General features: G+C 37.9%; 3 protein-coding genes across 3 annotated transcripts; 2 read left to right on the top strand and 1 right to left on the bottom strand.

Moving 5' to 3' along the window:
• The first annotated feature begins 7 nt into the window (after positions 1-7).
• LOC110053018 (protein-L-histidine N-pros-methyltransferase-like) lies at positions 8-7,047 on the top strand. Its single transcript, XM_020759207.2, has 6 exons — positions 8-326; positions 2,107-2,246; positions 3,238-3,428; positions 3,778-3,987; positions 4,827-5,011; positions 5,880-7,047. The coding sequence occupies exons 2-6, from the start codon at positions 2,148-2,150 to the stop codon at positions 6,086-6,088; spliced, it is 894 nt and encodes a 297-aa protein (XP_020614866.2). The 5' UTR covers positions 8-326; positions 2,107-2,147; the 3' UTR covers positions 6,089-7,047.
• LOC110053046 (maltase 1-like) lies at positions 6,086-9,105 on the bottom strand. Its single transcript, XM_020759233.2, has one exon. It carries the CDS (start codon positions 9,038-9,040, stop codon positions 7,337-7,339), a length of 1,704 nt encoding a protein of 567 aa, XP_020614892.2. The 5' UTR covers positions 9,041-9,105; the 3' UTR covers positions 6,086-7,336.
• LOC110053047 (uncharacterized) lies at positions 9,089-17,474 on the top strand. The gene is made up of 5 exons (XM_020759234.2): positions 9,089-9,511; positions 11,487-11,621; positions 15,108-15,170; positions 15,501-15,590; positions 16,277-17,474. Exons 1-5 carry the CDS (start codon positions 9,302-9,304, stop codon positions 16,934-16,936), a joined length of 1,158 nt encoding a protein of 385 aa, XP_020614893.1. The 5' UTR covers positions 9,089-9,301; the 3' UTR covers positions 16,937-17,474.
• The last annotated feature ends 1,931 nt before the right edge of the window (positions 17,475-19,405 follow it).

Below are 19,405 nucleotides of genomic sequence, written 5' to 3' on the forward strand. Positions count from 1 at the left end.
TTCTCTGAGCTTTGTAACCGAGCCATATTGGTCGCCATATTGGACTTGGAACCTACGATCACGAACTCTGCTATCAAAGTTAAAGGGAGCTTTGTCTGGACTTAACAATAACTAGCGTACATCTTGGGACTTTGTTGCTTACGAAGGCCTACAGGTACGCACGTAGTTCTCTGTTTGGGAAAGCAACCATTGATAAAATTACGATGCTAGCTTGGTAACCGAGCCAGATTCCGTCGACCAACGGGACACAGCTCAGCTAATTGTAAACTTGACGGTGTTACTTTTAACTGTGCAAGGTACACTGGTATTCAGCCTCTTCCTCTCAGGTAAGTTACAAAATCAGAAGAGATATGTTAACTTTCTATATTTTTTTGCCACCAGAATTCTTAAGCTTTGGTATGTCAACAGAACCTTCCCCCACAACTCGTACCCACTAAAAAAAAAAACTTAAAATCTCTCCAAAAATATCATAATCGCTAGAATAAAAATTATTTAAAATCTGTCTTTCTTCTCTCTCACTTCTGATGAGAAAGTGGTAATGTTCATCTTTTTGTTTCAAAATAAGGGGACGAAATTAAAAGGCAACCTTGTTCATTAAATAGTCTAAACAAAATATATGTAATAATAATAATAACAACAACAATAATAATAATAGTAATAATAATAATAATAATAATAATAATAATAATAATAATAATAATAATAATAATAATAATAAAGGGCATGGAGTAGGACAAGCTTACGCTTTAGCCTACTTCGGGAAATTGGACGCTCCCGTCCACCAGAGTCTGGGGTGGCACCTTTGGCAAGTGCCAGCAACCCTGCAGCCACCCTGCTCTGGGTTACGAGCACTAAAAACTGGCTATCCCCTAGTGCCCCAGGACCATGGTCTGGTCTCGGCCCTAAGGACTCTAAGCAAACATTACGTGAGGACGATAATAATAATAATAATAATAATAATAATAATAATAATAATAATAAGTAGAAAAAGGAGTGTTTATTGTGACAAAAACTAGAGCTAAGCTTTACAAAATACTATAATAATAATAATAATAATAATAATAATAATAATAATAATAAACTAATATTTTAAGAGGAGGCCTCCAATCACCTAGAGGTGGTTTTCAGGAGGAACACATTCTTGTCACACATGTGAACACATTCTCGTCCCCAGAGGCTGCGCTCCTTTTGGTCACCACCAAGAATTGCGACCTCTGGCCGGGCCCAATTTTCTGAGCACGCGCAGAGTATTTGTTTTGTATTCTTAGACAATCAGATTTGCCGGATTTGATAGGAAGTCCATGAATCGCGGACTTCCAGTGTCTCTGCGCATGCTTAGAAATCAGGTGTGGCCAGAGGCCATGATTCTTGCTGCTGACGAAAAGGAGCGCGGCCTCTGGGGATGAGAATGATGTGGACATGGAGTTAGGTGTGGCATTACAGCAGGGTCACCAATGCACCAAGGGTTGGAGGCTCTAGTGCTAGCAGAGTTGCTTTGAACTTAGATAAGTCTAAATAAGTCTGGAAAGAGGAAGGCAACTTCCCAACTTATCTAGGAAAGATTGAACTGGCTCTGCTAGCGTTAACTTATGTTAATGTTAATTTCCACACTGTTAATTAGGTTGCACGTTACTTTCCACAACATTAATTACTATCATTTTCCCCCAAATCTGTGACACACCCCATTTGTTCTTGACACAGCCAAACAAATTTTATTCACGCACTTTACATTTCACATCAATCTTTTACATTAATAAATCATTTAGTCTACTTCAACTGAATTTTGTTTGTGTTCTCTGTCAGCTTTACAGTGTTCAAATAAATTTGTTCCTGTTCTCAGCAAATTCTGGGTTTTTTTTTCGGTGTAGCTGGTGCGTTAACTTCTCTCATTTTGAAATCTTACTCCCTCTCTCACATTAATTTCCATTATTGGGAAGCAAATTTACCGTCAATTCACGTTAATGTCACGTTAATTTCAAATACATTTATTAACAAGAGCATTAATTTCCTATAATAAGGTAAGCTCAAAATTGTTGAACACCTCTTATATAAACATGAGAGGATCAATTTGATGTTTGTAATTGCTGTAATACTTTTCTTGAACAGTTTTACTATCTGTGAGAGAGGAGGTATATGGTCATAAATACATGTGGGCCAGTCAATATGTAAGAAGTAGAACCGGACGATTGTTACTAGAGAGACTTGCTTTTGATGACAACCAGGAACAAGAAATAGGCAAAGCGACAGTGAGTTGAGCGTTTAAAAGGTTTTCATAATACATAAACCATTTTACAGTTATTTGCTCAATGACCTCAGGCCTTTGAATGGTAGTGAGGCTGGAAGTGACTTTGTTTTGATACAGACCTTGCTGTTTTTGTTGTGTAAAACAAGTTTGCACTTAAATGAGAAAAGCAGACAGGTCTGTATCAAAGCAAGATGACACCTCCAGCCTCACTTAAAATTGCCCATCTGTATAAACAAGGGGGAAGTAAATTGGAAGGGGGATGGTTGTGACCATTTCACACAAATTTCGTTCCCAAAATTCATGCAACACATTTATTTTTAGCTGCCTTTAACATTGTTTTTTTTTTTTTTTTCATAAATTCATGAATCAAATGTATTTTAATTGCTTTTGACACATCACACCCTACTTTTTGCCCTCATCTCATGTCAGGCAAGAGCCCTTTGCCACCCTCTTACATGTCTATCTCTTATGACTATCAGAAACAACCAAGGGGGATACTGAGAGGATGGTGTGAATAATGTTTTAGTGTGAATCATTGCTGGTGATTTTGTTATTTTTAGGGGCCCTCAAAAAGGTGGAAAAATTTTATTCTCACAATCAAATTATGTAGTGTACCTCACTACATACCTGACTACAATACATACAGGACAAAACTTCAAAGTTCCAGCTTGGCCCTTTGGACAAGCAGCTTTCAAATTTTTCTTGTCCTGATCAAGTATTAGTTTACTGTTTATCTGATTTAGTTAGTGGATGACTTCCCTGGGCCCTTGTCCTTCAGGCAAGTGAGAATGAAAAAGTTACTTGCGTGGCAGGAAAATCTACTTTTCCCGGATGACTGAATGGCACTATTTTCAAGCCCTGTACATACACTTTTACCAGGATGATCTCTAGTAAACAGACTGCATATACTGGTCCTCCTGCTCTTAAACCAGTTGATTTCACAAAAAAATGTTTCAATATGATTTAGTCACATCTTTTGCTATTCTTCTTAGTGGTACAGGTGTGAAAAATCAGAGCTATCAGATGAGTTACAGTCAAAGTTTGTTGAGAGCACACTGGATGAAGAGACTGAAGCTTTCCTGAATAACTGTCATCAAAAAGCTGATGCAGTGTTTTCACAGATTGGACACCTTTTATTTAAAGGATTCTTTGATTTCTTCATGTCTGCAACTACGGCCAATGGGTAAGTTTTTTTTTTTGAACGGGTTGTGTTAAAACTTTCACAACAAAAGTGGTGTCATTTTCTTTGTTATAACAATAATCTTCTAGCTGCTTGCAACAAAGACGTTCTTCAACGGATTGATGGTGCAGAATGGATGCAGTGGCTGCAAACTGTTTGTTACTTGGTTATGAATTTCCATTTATATGTCACAATCAGTCAGCAACAATCATGTCCTTGATCTCTGTTTTATTGCATTAATCAGTATGGAAAAACAAACATTTCTGTGACAAAAGATGGAAATGGACACATGGCAAGACTTCTATTTCCTCACGCTATCCATGTACTGCTTTGTTTTTTCTTTGTTTTTTAGCATTTTGGACCGTGGATCAATGTTTGTGTTTTCCAATGCCCAGTTTCAAACAATAATGAGTGTGGATGAGTCATGGAAGACTGGCACGCTGTTGGACTTGGGAGCTGGTGATGGCAAAGTAACCAGTGTTATTAAACATCACTTTGATGAAGTCTATGTTACAGAACAGTCTCCATCAATGAGGTGGCGGTTGAGTGGCAGAGGATTTAAGTAAGTCGTTCCTTGTAATCAAGCTTTCATTCTCGTGTGGAAAATTATTTAGTGACCATGACTTTTTTCTAATGGCATGGTGCTGTATTTTATTCCAGTAGTCATAGCTGATGTCAATCACTTTTCAACATAGGTATGCAATGTGTGCAAATTAGTGGTATACGTGGCCATAGCTCTTTCCTTGTGTTATGCGCCTATGTTACTTCATAAAAACTTACTAAAATTTGTCAATAGTTATTATTATCAATACTTACCAATAAATTAAAAGTGAAACAAATATAGCCTAAGTAGGATTCTTTTAAATAATTGATAAGATGAACAACCAGTTAGAGACACAACACAGATTTCTCCTGGGTAATGTGATGTTATGTTAACAGGCTGGACTCTGAAATGAGCTGTCAGGGTTCAAGCCCCGGCAGGGGTAATTGTGTTGTATTCTAGGGCAAGACACTTTTCTCTCACTGTTCCTCTCCACCTAGGTGTATAAATGGGTACCAGCAAATTTAATGCTGGGGATAACCCTGTATCAGACTAGCATCCTGGTGGGAGTAGTAATATTTGTAGTTGCTAAATGATAAGGTATGGACTGACACAGACTTTTTACTTTTTACTTATCAGTAAAAGTGATAAAATAATGCCTTACCAGGATTCTTGTAAATAATTTCTCTTGGATAATGTGATTGTTGTTGAGGGGTAGTGTAGTATACTTGGTTTAGTGACTTCCTGAAAAGAGGTAGCTATTTTCTTATACTAACTCATTAATATTAAGAATGATTGAGAATGACAAGCGGACAGTGAACACCACTAAAGAATTGAAATGTAAAATGTCTTCACACCAGATTGCTGGATGAAAGTGAGTGGATGAATGTTGACTTCAAATTTGATGTGATCTCCTGTCTGAACCTGCTGGATAGATGTGATAAGCCTCTGACACTGCTCAGAGACATTAAACAAACTCTATGTCCAGTAACTGGTCGACTGATTGTAGCAGTGGTTCTGCCATTTAAACCTTGTGTAGAATCAGGTTAGATTTGTTTGCCTCTTTCTTTATTTGTTTTGCTTTTCTCTTTTTGTTTCAGAGAACTAGTTTCCTTTGTGTCAAGATGTTACATTCAGTGGTTAGGAAGAAGGGTTAAATCATTATGCAATTAATTTTGTTAAGAGCTATGTTCAAACATTCTACATACAATCCTGACCAAAAGTGTTGGGACAATTTGCACTTTTGCCAACATATGGTATTTCTGTTCACCTCCCCCTCCCCATCCCAAACACAATGTTGATGTTTACTCATCCGAAGTACATGTAGGGAGGCTTGGAAAATTGAATATATAATGACTAATCCATCATCAGTTGGCATTTTGTCAAGTTTCTTTAAGGACTTTTGGCCAGAACTGTAGCTTGAGATAACTTACAGTAGTCATGGTGACACTTTCTAGAGAAATGTATAGTGTGTCACGTAGAGTGGCATGGCTTAATTAGGCCATGGCTTAGGTAGAAACATAAAGCTATAGTAAACTGGATAGTACTTTAGGAAACAGTAAAGGGAACTTGAGGAACAGTAAGCTAGCAATCTATATTTAAGAATGATTATGTAATGAATGAAGTGCATTCAAGATATGGTTGCCTAGTAATTGTTAGCCTGTGTGGCAAGTGTCCCTGTATAAACAAAGTGCTCACCCTGAAATTCTCGGCTTTGTTGATTTTGTGGTCAGGCCCCAGTTTTCACATGGTCAGAATGTGTACCAAGCTCTGTCTTTGGCCATACAGGAATGCTTGCTACAGTGGCTAAGTATATTGTTGCCACTCTTGTGTTGTAAATCTTTTGAGGATTATCCAGAAAAGCATTTAGTACATTATTTAATATAATAAAGAAATTGAACCTCTTTCACCAGGTGCAAAGATGGTTCAGCCTAGTGAGCTTATAACTGTTAATGGCAGTTCTTGGGAGGAGCAGGTCCACAGTCTTGTTAAAGATGTTTTTGAGCCATGTGGATTCACTGTTGAGTTATTTACCAGGGTTCCATATTTATGTGAGGGTGACTTGTATCGGGACTTTTATGTTCTGGATGATGCTCTGTTTGTGCTCAAGACAACTGAATGAGTCAAGGAAACCTCTTGTTTATTGAAGAAAAGCAAGTGAAATGATTTATATACACAGACACTGCTAATGGTTTAGATGTCCTGGTTGGTGGTTTATAAACAATGATTCAACAATGAAAAGATCTACATTCAAGAACTGTCTTCATCCACAAAACACTTTAGCTAGCTACAGCATATGGAGAGGTTTTAAATAGTAATCTGGTTGCTTTCTTTTCAGACTTGTAGCTTAACATATTATCAGCAATGAAAATGACATGAAGCAGAACAGATGGGGATTCTATATTGTATTAAGGATATATTGTATTTTTCTGAACACAGTTTTTGATACCTGTGTTTCATTCACCTTTTTCTCTAAAACCCTTGATCTCTCGGTCGCCAAAAATGGGAGCAAGCAAGTTAACAACACAAACTTTGGTTTTTTGATGGTTAAGCTGACGTGGGTGCCATTGCCATGGCAACATGAATAAATATAAACAGGCCTTTAAAATCGGTTTTGTTTATTTGTAGAAATCTAGTCATTAGATTTTCTTTATAATTTGCATGCAACAAGCTTGTAACGATTCTCACAAGTTAACACCATTTTGCTAATAATTTAACAGAGAGATCTTTAATTATCCCTTGCTGAAGGTTCACTGGAATATCTAGAATTTCCTTTGTTAAAGTTCAATTATTTTCAATACTCCAGTTACTTATTTCCTGAAGTATTTTCGTGCCAAATTTCGTGAAATTCTAATGAGTGGTCCTCGAGAAATAGGCGTATTTCCGAGAGTGCAATTTTTCATTCAAACACAATTTTTTTACTTACTACGCATGCGCTGCATTTAACTGGGTTATTTCACAAACAAAGCAAAGGTTGAGAATTGCTGGGTTCTTTGCCTGGTTACCTTTCCTAACATAGCTTTGTAATAAAAGACTAAAGCCATCAATACACTGCATTCAATTAAAGAGAAAAATAGCACAGATAGTGCAGGTGTTGAGTAAATGAAAGGATCGCTCTATTGACAGCATGTTTGGTTTTTGCAATCCTTGTGCACGCACTGAATTGCATCAGCAAAAGCGCACACAGAAACTGTGTTCGGCCACCTTAAGTGAACAAAAATACATTAAAAATCTAGTACACGGACAATCTGTTTTTTACTGGCCTAGAAAAATGCATGGCGCAAGTAATGATGTGCTATTAATATATTATTATTAATACATTACTTTCACAATTCCCCTCAGCCCAATGTGTTTATTTGATGCGAATTAGTTAATGTTTCTGTGACATTTTAATAACAAGAGCCTGCGCTTTATGGAGTGTGATTCTATCAAACTGCATGCTGGTTCCTTTCATATTCATTTCACTGTCAATTTCCACAATTCCTGAACCCGAGATACCATTTAACGCCCCCCTCCAACTCTCATGTCCAAAGTTTATTACTATGAGAAACTTGCAATGCCGTTCTGATCTTGTGTAGGCAAGGATCGAAGTATCCACCTGAACAACTTTAAAGCTGAGTCCTTTGAAGCATTTAGATGTTGACCTTAACCTCATAAGCTCCCGATACAGGTGTAGCATGGAGGTTGGATCTAATTTCTGTGCATCAACATTGACTGTTTTGAAATTCTTTGCAACTGGTAACCACAGCTTTGGCCCTGATGAAAACCCAGCATGTCTTTCACTACACCACTGCATGGGTGACCTCTGGGGGTCTCGGAAATCTTTGCAGCTTTTTAGAGGGACTTTTGCATCTGTCATTCCAATTTCCTCCCCATAATAAGTGACTGCAGTTCCAGGCAGGGTAAGAAGGAGTACATTCAATGCACGACAGTATTCTGGGCCAACCTTACTACCTATTCTGGGTACATCATGGTTTCCCAGGACCCAATTTGGCCATTTACCCCTGGGGAGTGCAGCAAGGTACTCTGAGATCACTTGGTACACATCCTCTGCAGTTTTGGATTCATCTAATCCCAACAACCCAAAGTTGAAAGGGAAGTCAAACTCGTTCTTTCTTCCACCATAGTACTTGATAACATCTGGGAGGTCTGCCATGATTTCACCAATTAAAATTCTGTAGGAGTCTTTGTACTTATCAAGAAGTGCTCTCCACTGTTGTACAATTTTGTGATTATTATCTAAGTTTTTGGTGTAGATGTGTTCCAAGTGATCATGCTGAGGATGTGAAGGGTTGTATTCAGACTTGGTGGGTTCATCTCGAAATTTAGAATCTTCAACAAGATGAGGAACTGCGTCCACTCTAAACCCATCCACACCACGATCCAGCCAAAAGATAAGAACCTCACTGAGAGCTTGACGCACCTCAATATTTCTTAGGTTGAGGTCTGGCTGTTCAGAGCAAAACTGATGCAGGTAGTACTGTCCTGTTTTAGCATCATAGCTCCATGCACTTCCACCAAACACGCTGACCCAGTTATTTGGTGGTCCACCCCCTGGGGCTGGGTCCAACCACACGAACCAGTCTCGTTTAGGACTTTGTCTACTGGAGCGGCTTTCCAGGAACCAGGGGTGCTGATCTGAGGTGTGATTAGGTACGAAGTCTAGGATGAGTTTCACGCCTCTTGCATGGGTCTCCTTAAGAAGCTCATCAAAGTCGTTCAGATTTCCAAACAGGGAATCAATGTCTTTGAAGTCTGACACATCATAGCCGTTATCTACCATGGGCGATTTAAAAATTGGGCTCAAGTAAAGAATCTTAATTCCTAGGAATTCAAAGTAGTCGAGCCTGTTCATAATTCCCCGCAAATCACCATTTCCATCGCCACTAGAGTCTTGGAAAGAGCGAGGATATATGTGATAAATCACGTTTTCTTTCCACCATTTCTTTCGTTCTTCCTGCTCCTTTCTTTCTTTGTATTCCTTCCAGACAGTAAATATCACCACATTAACAAAAACCGCAGCCAAAAAGGCTGCAATAATAGACCCAAAGCCACCAAACTCGTCGACACCCATTTTAGACGTGTAATGTGTGAAATTCTTCCAGGCGCTAAGCGTAGCCCCGTTGGTGAAGAGGGAACTGGAACCTATTACAAAAGATGCAAATGAGTGGTTCCTTGCCGACGAATAAACAACTTCGTAACTGTTATGATACTTAATGCTATGAAAAAGCGGGAAGTTAAACTACTTTCTCACTTCATTTGTGTTTCTGTATTAGAGAATTGAAAGGATTTGAAAACATTCTTGCGATTAAGCCAACTGTTCAAGGCGAAGACGATGTCCACTAAAGCAGAACGGAGAGCGACCTACGAGAATAGAGTGGACCAAGATGGACGGTTGACAGGAAAACACATAAAAACTCTGCTACACCTTCAAGATTTACACTCTGAAAACGATCTCTTAAAAGCCAGAATTGCTGAACTGGAGCTACAGCAGGCAAAAGCTGCAAGATGTGATCTTCTGGAGCGAGAAGTGGAGAAATTACGGGTAAGATAGAGTGTGTTTTTTTTAAAGAACTCTGAACTGCCATCTGCATAATCACACAGTCGCTGTCCGCTTCTTCAGACATCTTTTAAAATCTGGTTACCGGGTACAAGACTGGCTATTATTGGTGTGTTTGGATACACGAATAAAGAATCGGTTATAAATATTGCCCTGTGTGAAACATAATCTCTAAAATCGAAAGAATATGGGTTTTATACAATATCAACTGCGCGTCATGCATCGGTGAATCCAACCTACACGCACGTATAGCAGCACTGGAAGCCAGAGAGCTGCGTAATTAACACCTGCTTTTTCTTATCAACATTAGTATATTAAGGTCACAAGTAACTCATCAAGTTAAAATATTTCGTACTAAGTTGTTATGTGCTATTCCCAATAAAGCTTAAAAATGAAAAAAATGGGTTGAAATAGAACTAAAATGTGTTGAAGCCTGTTTTTAATACCATAGCCCAGGGGGAAGGTTGTACTCTGCCTTCATATTATTAGGGGACTTAAGATTTGAGTACGAGTATGACTTTCCAGTTCTTGTTTGCAAGCTTCACATTGTCACATCACATACCCATCTCATCCAAGAGCTACCCTCTCTACCCAAAACATGAAGAGCGAGCTCGGGGCTCTGGAAACGTCACTGGTTTGAATCAATCTCATACTCATAGTCCAGTCTAGAGGTCCCTAATATGACTGGCTAGCTCAGAGATCAACCAAGATGACACAAATTCTGGACTGTGATTGCCTACCTGACTGGGCAAGATGGGACTGTCTGGTCTGCTCAGCATCACTTGCTCTGCGCAATAAAAAAATTGTGTTCTTTGTGTCAGATGCAATAAATCCTTTATTGACCAAACTTGTTTGGTCAAGATGGCTAGATCTTGTCCTTATTCTTTTTGGAGGAGTTGGGCTGCATCTTGGTCCATGAACATACAAAAAAGAATAGGGCCAAAAACCAGCCATTGTGTCACCTCACAAAGTTGAGATGTTATGATCTGGTAATTTGGGTCACAGATACTTGCCCCTTTTGTTATGACATAATTTTCAGGTAGACCAGAATAGTTTTTGGAACAGAGCAACAATTTAGACTTGGTCTATCAGGAGCATTTAAACTTCATATCTTGAGCCTTGTGAGACAGGAGCATGGTACATGCTCTTGTACATGTAATCTTGAGATCAACTTTTTTTTAGCATGATTAATGACTCCCAGATGTCAATTTGATAAGAGAATCCTGCCATGGTGTGTTGTCTAAACTGCTGTCTCAGTACGTTTTGGTAATTTGGCCATTTTACTGTGATTCTCAGTATCCCAGTCAGATCTAATATCAACTCATTCCAGTATTTGTTAGTAATTAGCATTTTTAATTTACCAGTTGACTAAATTTGTTTACCATTGTTTAATTTAGTAGATTAGAAGTTTATCTCAAGTGTGACTGCAATAAATGCCTTGTTTACACTGCTCTGTACCAAATTACACAGAACTGTCTATCTGCAAAGAGTACTTAATTGATTAGAGACTTGTATAATCTTGAGAGCTAAGAAAAAATTCAACTGTTCCCGTAACTTTAGGATCTTCTTCATTTGATAGCTCTTACTATAAAATTACAAACTAACTGTAATTTAATTCTTCTTTTAAAATGACTGAGCATTTCATTTTTTAACTTAATATTAAATCTAATCAGATTGAAAAAAAGCAAAAATGTCTGTCTTCATCCAACTTTTTTTTAATTTCAAAAAGTAACAAATCAGGATTACCACTGTTAGTCTCTTGTTGATTTAAAGCTGATAGCATGTACTACAAGAACTGAATTAAAACAGCTAAAAAAATCTCTCAGCTAAAGGTTTTATTTCCATTCAGCTTTTTTTACTCTTCCAAACTTCCATAATTTCATGTTATATGTTACTGGAAATCACGTTTTTCTATAACATTGTGAATAATTGTGACAGAATGTTTTCTTTTTGTCTTTAGGGTGATTTGTCAAAATGTCAAGAGCTTCATCAGATTGCAAATGACACAAAGGAAAAACTACAGCAAATGCAAAAGGACTGCTTAATGAAGATTGATGAAAACTGCACTGCTTTGACAGAGAAACACAAGATTGAGGTACAGTGTAACACATTGATTCAAGTAGGGGGATATAAGGATGCAAAACAATTTCTTCAATAATGCAATAATAATAATAATAATAATAATAATAATAATAATGATAAAGATTAGCGAAAAAACTGAGCAACGACGTTTCGGTGTCATCCTGGCACCATTTTCAAGTTAAAAAATATTTGTGCGAAAAGTAAACTAATTTATACCAATGGTAGAGGTGCGAAATTGAATAAATTAAGATTAAGATAGCTGTTCAATGTTCATGTTCATTCCAATGAGGTGTCAAACACTGGTAATGAGTTCAGTGTCTGTTCAAAGCCTAAACAAATACTTTTGCGCGAATGGAGTCTGACTGTGTGTTAAGGCTCGGTTTCTTCTTGCGAATCCACAACATTTCGTGGATCAAGCAATCGAACTTTCCGTGACATTTCTTTAGGATCTTAAAGTTGTTAGTCAGGTCACCAACTGTATCAACTCGGTGTTCATTTTGAAGGTGTTTTCCGATGGCGGTAAATCGGTGTTCCTCAATGCGCTTGTAAAGATGACGGCTAGTAAACCGTGCTTACCGCTTGTCCTCAACATGGGAACTATTCTCAACAGAATGCAAACGCCTTAAACTGATCTTTTCTAACCTCAAGTACTCAGATTCTCTTGTGAACTCCACCATCACCCGTTTCGTTAATTCAGTGATGTCACCAGACACAAGATCGACGCCTCCAACAGAGAATATCTACCGCATTGTCCTGCCTTTTAAAGACCAGAAATCAGCGGACATAGTAAAGAAACATCTCTCGGACTTGAGTAATAAACTTGATCACAAACTACAGCCGGTGTTCAGAAGCCGTAAAATTGGCGATGATCTCAAAGTACAAGAGCCAAAACCACCTTTGATCAATCAACAGTGCGTTGTTTATAACTATATATGTGATCTGTGTGATGCAGAATACGTCGGTTACACTAGCCGTCATCTTTACAAGCGCATTGAGGAACACCGATTTACCGCCATCGGAAAACACCTTCAAAATGAACACCGAGTTGATACAGTTGGTGACCTGACTAACAACTTTAAGATCCTAAAGAAATGTCACGGAAAGTTCGATTGCTTGATCCACGAAATGTTGTGGATTCGCAAGAAGAAACCGAGCCTTAACACACAGTCAGACTCCATTCGCGCAAAAGTATTTGTTTAGGCTTTGAACAGACACTGAACTCATTACCAGTGTTTGACACCTCATTGGAATGAACATGAACATTGAACAGCTATCTTAATCTTAATTTATTCAATTTCGCACCTCTACCATTGGTATAAATTAGTTTACTTTTCGCACAAATATTTTTTAACTTGAAAATGGTGCCAGGATGACACCGAAACGTCGTTGCTCAGTTTTTTCGCTAATCTTTATTGTTAACTGTATTTCCAAATTTAATCTTATAAGAATAATAATAATAATAATAATAATAATAATAATAATGCAATTTACAGTTGAGCCTCAATTAATTGTGACCTCTCTTTAATGCCTTTCTCCTTTTACTGGGTTTTTTCATCCCAACAAAGCACTAATCCCTGTAAAGGTCTGGAGTTGACAACAAAATTGTGTTTTCTCCAATTATTCTTATATTTCTTCACATCTCTGATACACAGATTTTCCAATTTTAGAGCCTTATTTGATGGATCTATAGGTCCCTACAAGGCTCAATGTTTAATAGGTTCTTTGATGGGAGCCTGAGTGACTGATAGAATGTACTGGCCTTTCCAAGCTAAATTACGTAATTTCTGGCCTATCTTTATGAAAATAATGTTGATCAATAAGAACTGAGTATGTAAACTTGCCATCAACTCAAGACTCCATTGAAAACCCTCATCATAATTTTTAGTGCAGAGTGCACTATTGGGATGGTTATGGGGGTTGCCTGCCGCTAAGGAACTAAGGCGCTATGGCGCTAAGGCGCTATGGCGCTATGGCGCTATGGCCCTAAGGCGCTAAGGTGTAAACTTTAATGTTTGTTTAATTAATTAATTTCAATTAATTAATTAGTCTAGAGGCAAGGAAGTAATGGGAGTAGGGTGGGAAAGGTACATGTGTACTCTACGTAAAACACATTCCATCGCCGTCGCTTAACTTTGAACATCGCAAAGCTATATATTTGTTTCAGGTAACCCCTTGCTCTCCTTGTGGTACCATTCTCCTTAGAACAAAACTAATTTGCCCTAAACGCATGCGTAGATTAGTTAGGGTTCGTGGCTTCTATATTAGGTGAAGGATACATTGCATACGGAATCACGCACAAATGTTGAGTGGTTTTCCTTATGGTAGAGCTCAACATGTAAGACGCATGCGTTCTAGCATTGTTAGTGTTATACACTATCTTTACACGCAGTATTTTATATATCGTGTCATGTGACCAAGGACGGCAGTTATTTTTCAGGTAGCGCCAGTTGTCCCTTTTAATTGCAAAAGTGAAACGTTACTGTGGCTGCGTAGCTTTTAGAGTTACAAACAGGTCGGTTCAACAAATATCTGCTGTTTTCAATCTACAATAGTGTGCTTGTCAGAGTTCAAATATATTGCTTCTCCTTAGCGACTTGTTTATTTCTTGCCTTAATTGTGTCTGTAAGAGAGACCAAAAAGTTCTCAAGTTAGTGACGTTAATACTCCGCAAATTGTGAATTTGTAACAAAAGAGACCAGGAAAATGCTCAAATATTGCTGCAGACGCCGTGGCACCTAATGAAAGCGCAAATTAATTTAATCAGTCTTTGAGGAGACTCATTCATATCGGCCAAGTAGCGCTGTTTATCTTCAATACTTTTCGTTGAAAAGCTTCTCAGCCATCAATATCGTTGTGTGTTAATTTTGAATTGTTTTATTGTTAACAACAAAGGTGGCAACAGAAAAAGAAAGTGGTATTTCGTGACTATCTGATAATTAAATTAGTTCGTTCATCGGTAAAAATTTGCATTTTTAGTAAAACATCGTCTCTGTTCCGTTTCTTCATCACTACATTAGATATTTAATTTTCTTTCATTTATCTCCAAGAAACAAGGACATCTTCCGTATGTTTTGGAGAAAACAGGGGTTTCATATTACATGGCTTTGCGAGGAAAACAAAAGTATCAAGTTACAAAGTTGGCGTGAAGAGCTAAATTGTCACGTTTGCTGCTTCAGCGTATTGTTGAATTTAAAATGAACGAAAATCAACTTAAAGCACCAGTAGTAATTAATTTGTGCGTAATGTTTGGACCTTGAATGAAAATACAACCTTGAAACATACACACTGCAAAGGGGAAAAGCCGTAGCAGACTACCAAGGTAGACACAAACCGGAAGTGAACCGAGTAGGGGTGAGTACTTATGGGACTACTGTACCAGAGCTATCAATTGCGCTCTGCACTATCTGAGATTGTCTCACTAGTTTACTATGAGGTTGACTGTATTTTGGTTGATAAGATTAACCTTTAATATTATGGGTTTAACATTGTTTCTTAACAGATTATGAGAATTGTGTCAGAGAAACTTGAAGCAGAAAACAGCTGGGTATTGGAAAAGCAACAGGTAGATACAATACAATTTTACAATGTGATGTAAATCTTAAGTTAGCATATAACCACATGTATGTATGTTGATCATCATACTGAGTTTTAAATTTAAAAAAATTACCAATAACTTGCAAATTGAGAAAAGTATTATCTCATCAAAAGTCATTACATCCTGAGCATCAAAATGATTATTGTTTTAATTATTTATTTGTTTTTGTTTTATTTCCTTTGAACCATGGTTTCTGATGGTTTTAAACTATCAGAATACAACTTAGAAAACTATACTATGCAATTTTATCCAAACTCAGGACAGTGAATTAATCCAATTTTTTTCCATCTATGACAGTTCATAGAAAAGAATGAAGGTCTTCTCAAGAGAAACAAAATTCTTAAAGAACAACTTGAGTGTTTGGAAAGAACAGGAAGTGATGCTGCAGTAAGTGAGAACAAATTAGACAACTTGACTATGAAAAGCACCACTTGGGAAGAATTACTACGACGTCTACATTGACCTGCCCTTTTATTAATAGTTTGCAAGTAATTTAACCATCTTACATTTTACTGTGAGACATATATTACTGGTTATTGTTTTACCCTTATTCTTTCATGCCACTATTACTGTATGATAGACTGTATGCTAGACATTTTGCAGACTAACATGTGGATACTACATAGGATTGTCTTGGCCAAGAGAACATCCAAACTCTCCCAGATTTTTGGGTTTAACCACCACCCTATTATTGTGCCTCTGGAAATTGCAGTATAGCTTTAAACGTTCCTTTTGAAACCTTGGCTTTTACAATAACCATCAGAATTTCAAGTTATTTTCCATGGGGTGTCTGGAAGTGAACAAATATCTTGTTGGTAGAGTTGTTGCTGATTTTCCCTGTTGAGTATAAAGGCATCGAGTCTGTAATACAAAAGATTGACCACCAGGTGGATTCAACTGAGTTTGTTAGATTGAAAGACTAGTTCCTATATAAACTTTTATACACGTATCTATACCAATATATATTAATCAGTCAAGATATGAACGAGAGCTCGAGAGTGGGTAGTTAAATTTATTGCAGAACAAAGTTTACCAGAGTTTTTTTCATAACAGACATGAATTATATATTTCAGAAATTGAGCTCAGCTCTTCAAGAGGCAAAAGCGACTATTGAATCCCTTAAACAAAACTGTGAACAGTTAAAACAAGAGAAGAGTATCCTAGAAAAGAGTGTGCGGGATTTCAGCATGGAAAATGAGTCTCTGTCAACAGAGGTGGACAGCTTGAAATCTAGGATAGCGGTTCTGGAAATGCAGTCAAAATTGGCCAAGGCTTCTAAAGCTGAGGAGCAGGATCAAGCGATGGAAATTGCTAACCTAAAAGAACTTATTCAAGAACTTGAAGGGAAAAATGAAACCTTAACAGAAGAGATTGATAAACTGGACAAAGAGAACAAGCTTTTGGAATTCAATCTTCAAGATTCCGCTCAAACATTGAAACACATGTACAAAGAGAGAGACTTGCTCAAAAACAGGATCACAGGACTTCTCAATGAGATAGCAGCTCTAAAATCGCAGACACCAGAGAAGCACACTTTTGTAGACTTTGTTCACCTCAAGCGGGATTACAATGCATTGAAAGAGGAACATGAGAAACTTCTCAAACGACGAAGCTCAAAAACCAACGTGTTACCAACTCTTAAAGCCACTGACAGTACTCTTGTTACACGAGCATCCAGTGGTGGAACTGTCAGGAGTACAGCAGCAGTGGGGAGGGTGGGTAGTTTTTGCTAATCTGGATTATAGGACCACTCCTCTGTCACCGTCCTTCGCCCCCACCACTGCAAACCTGATGTCATTCTGGTAACCTGGAAAGTTTCAGTGAAGGATGGTTATACAATGGCGTTATCATCATCGATTATTGATCTACTGGACAGACGGCTCGAGGTTTCGATGGCTGATAAGTCATGAAAAGCGCAGTTCTAATCAACTATTGAAGTTGATCAGAAATCAAGAGCTTGAAGTCAGTTGTATAAGAATAGCTTTCTTGTAAAAATCACCCACTTTATTTTGATTATCGAAACTGGCTCTCATTTAGTTTAATTATCATTGGTTCCTTGAAAACATATAAATTGTTAAGGGTATACTATAGATAAGAACTTCCAGCCTGTGTTGGTTATCCTCGAGAAATGCGGTAAATATGTATAAAAATTAGAACTTTGCACTGGATTCTGAGATGTTTTAGTCCTAGGGGCGCGGTTGTTCATATAGCAGCTACGACGGAGACTGCGAGGACAACGCCTAGTGAGAAATAAAGTGATGTTTTACTCAGGCTGTATTTTACTTACAGACCTCGCAAATATCTAGATATCTTCAGTCTTTTTACCTGGGGGTTGGGGTACTCCCCAAAGTTTGTTCTTGGGGTGTGCAGCCCGAACCTTAAATCTGTTCGCCATTTCAGACCAAAATCTGTGATCAGTTTTCCATACCCATTTCAGACCTGAGCGAATCGATACCCCATTTCAGACCTCTAAAACAAGCTATAAGGAAGCTCAAAACTACGCGGTGAAATTGAAAGTAAATCACCCATGCTCGAATCGATAGAAAAAAGTTCTATGGAGCAACACTAGCCAAACAACAGCAACAGAATAACTCTATTTAATCAATAATGGCAAAATCAGAGGAAACAACTGCTCGCACTTTCCCTTTGTGAGATGTTAATCGCGGTAATAGTCAAAAACCCAGGGAAAAACCCAGTCTTCTCACCATAAAGTTACCACAACTTCAATGCCCCGCACTCTAAAATTATTTGGGGGTTTCAACCAATAGTCTTATTTAGACCACTTGACAGTTTTCTGTACTTCTCTGAACATGCTAACCGATTTCAAAAATCATTTTGCTTTAATTTACTAGTTTAAGCTTAAGCCCCCGGGGCAAGAAATGGACGAAGCATACAAGCATAATATAAAAATCGCTATGTTCACTAACAAATTTTACACATGAAGAGGCTGGTAAGGAGAGAAGGAAGCTCCAAAGCTTAACACGGCTGCTCATAATGGTTACAATTCCTTTGGATACCCCTCTGTTCGTCTTGTGTCAGAAGGAGAGAGGAAACTAAAAAAAACATATGTTACCTTCGAGTTTAAAGTTCAATCAGTTCGGTAGTTAGAAACCAGCCATATAACAACGGTCAATATTGCTTGCATCAACAAATTTCTTAATGTTCTCTTAGAATTGTTTTATTTTGAGCGAGGTAGAATTCAAAGTAGTTTGTTCAAAATTGACTCTATTCGTATATAATTTCTGATTTCACGAAAATCTGAACAACTGAACATGAAGGTCGGTAAACAGTAGCCACAATGCAATTGTAACTCAAATCTGCCATAATGTCTGAAATTCCAACTAAATATTTTGATATTATAACTCACCCTAGAATGTATTAGAAATCAGTCCTAAAGTAAAGGACACAAGTGTGGCTGCATAACATCTCAACACAGTGTCTTCCAAAGTAAAACCGTAGAAAAACGACTAAACTAAGTCCAGTTGAAAACCTCACGAGCAGTAAGTTCAGAGTTTGTATCCAAACAAACAAACAAATTCCTGCAAGGGAAAATAATAAAAATGCTCATGGAATATCATTGACGCCAGTTTTTAAAGCTGTTGAGATATATTAATTCGAGATCTATTCACCCTCAGCAACGCGGAGCATTAGAGCAATGGGCAATATGAAACAGTAAAGAACTCAGAGCAACGTCGTTCTCGGCAACGAGAACACCACCAAACAAAACGTTCAATGAGAAAAACAATGGCGATGCACGTGCGTTATAAATCTTTGTACATTTCTTAGCCGTCCTCTGCGCAACAACAACGTGAAATGACCAACGACGGCGGCTAATTTTTCGTATATTTATTTGGAATTAAACGCTGGCGTGACACATTTGACTGGAGCACGTTCTGAGACCAATAGGCGCACTGAACAGATCTAAACAATGGCGAAATTCGAAGGTAAAATATAAATTCATTTTTTACTAGGCGTTTTCCTCTGGGTCGCCGTCGTCATTGCTTAAGCTCTTTAGTTACAAAAACGACGAACGAGGGAGCCAGTAAATTAACTTACTTCTGAAATGTGGTATTGGGTTAGAAACTTTCAAACCTACAGTTCCGATGTGCTTGGCTAAACGAGCTTGGTAACTCGCTATTCCGAACGTTTGACACTCTCCCAGTGTTCAACAATCTCTGTACTGTGTGCACGTAATACCTTCT

This window comes from Orbicella faveolata, unplaced genomic scaffold, assembly GCF_042242905.1.
Source record: "Orbicella faveolata isolate gen_17 unplaced genomic scaffold, um_ofav_v1 contig_3, whole genome shotgun sequence".
Classification (NCBI taxonomy): domain Eukaryota; kingdom Metazoa; phylum Cnidaria; class Anthozoa; order Scleractinia; family Merulinidae; genus Orbicella; species Orbicella faveolata.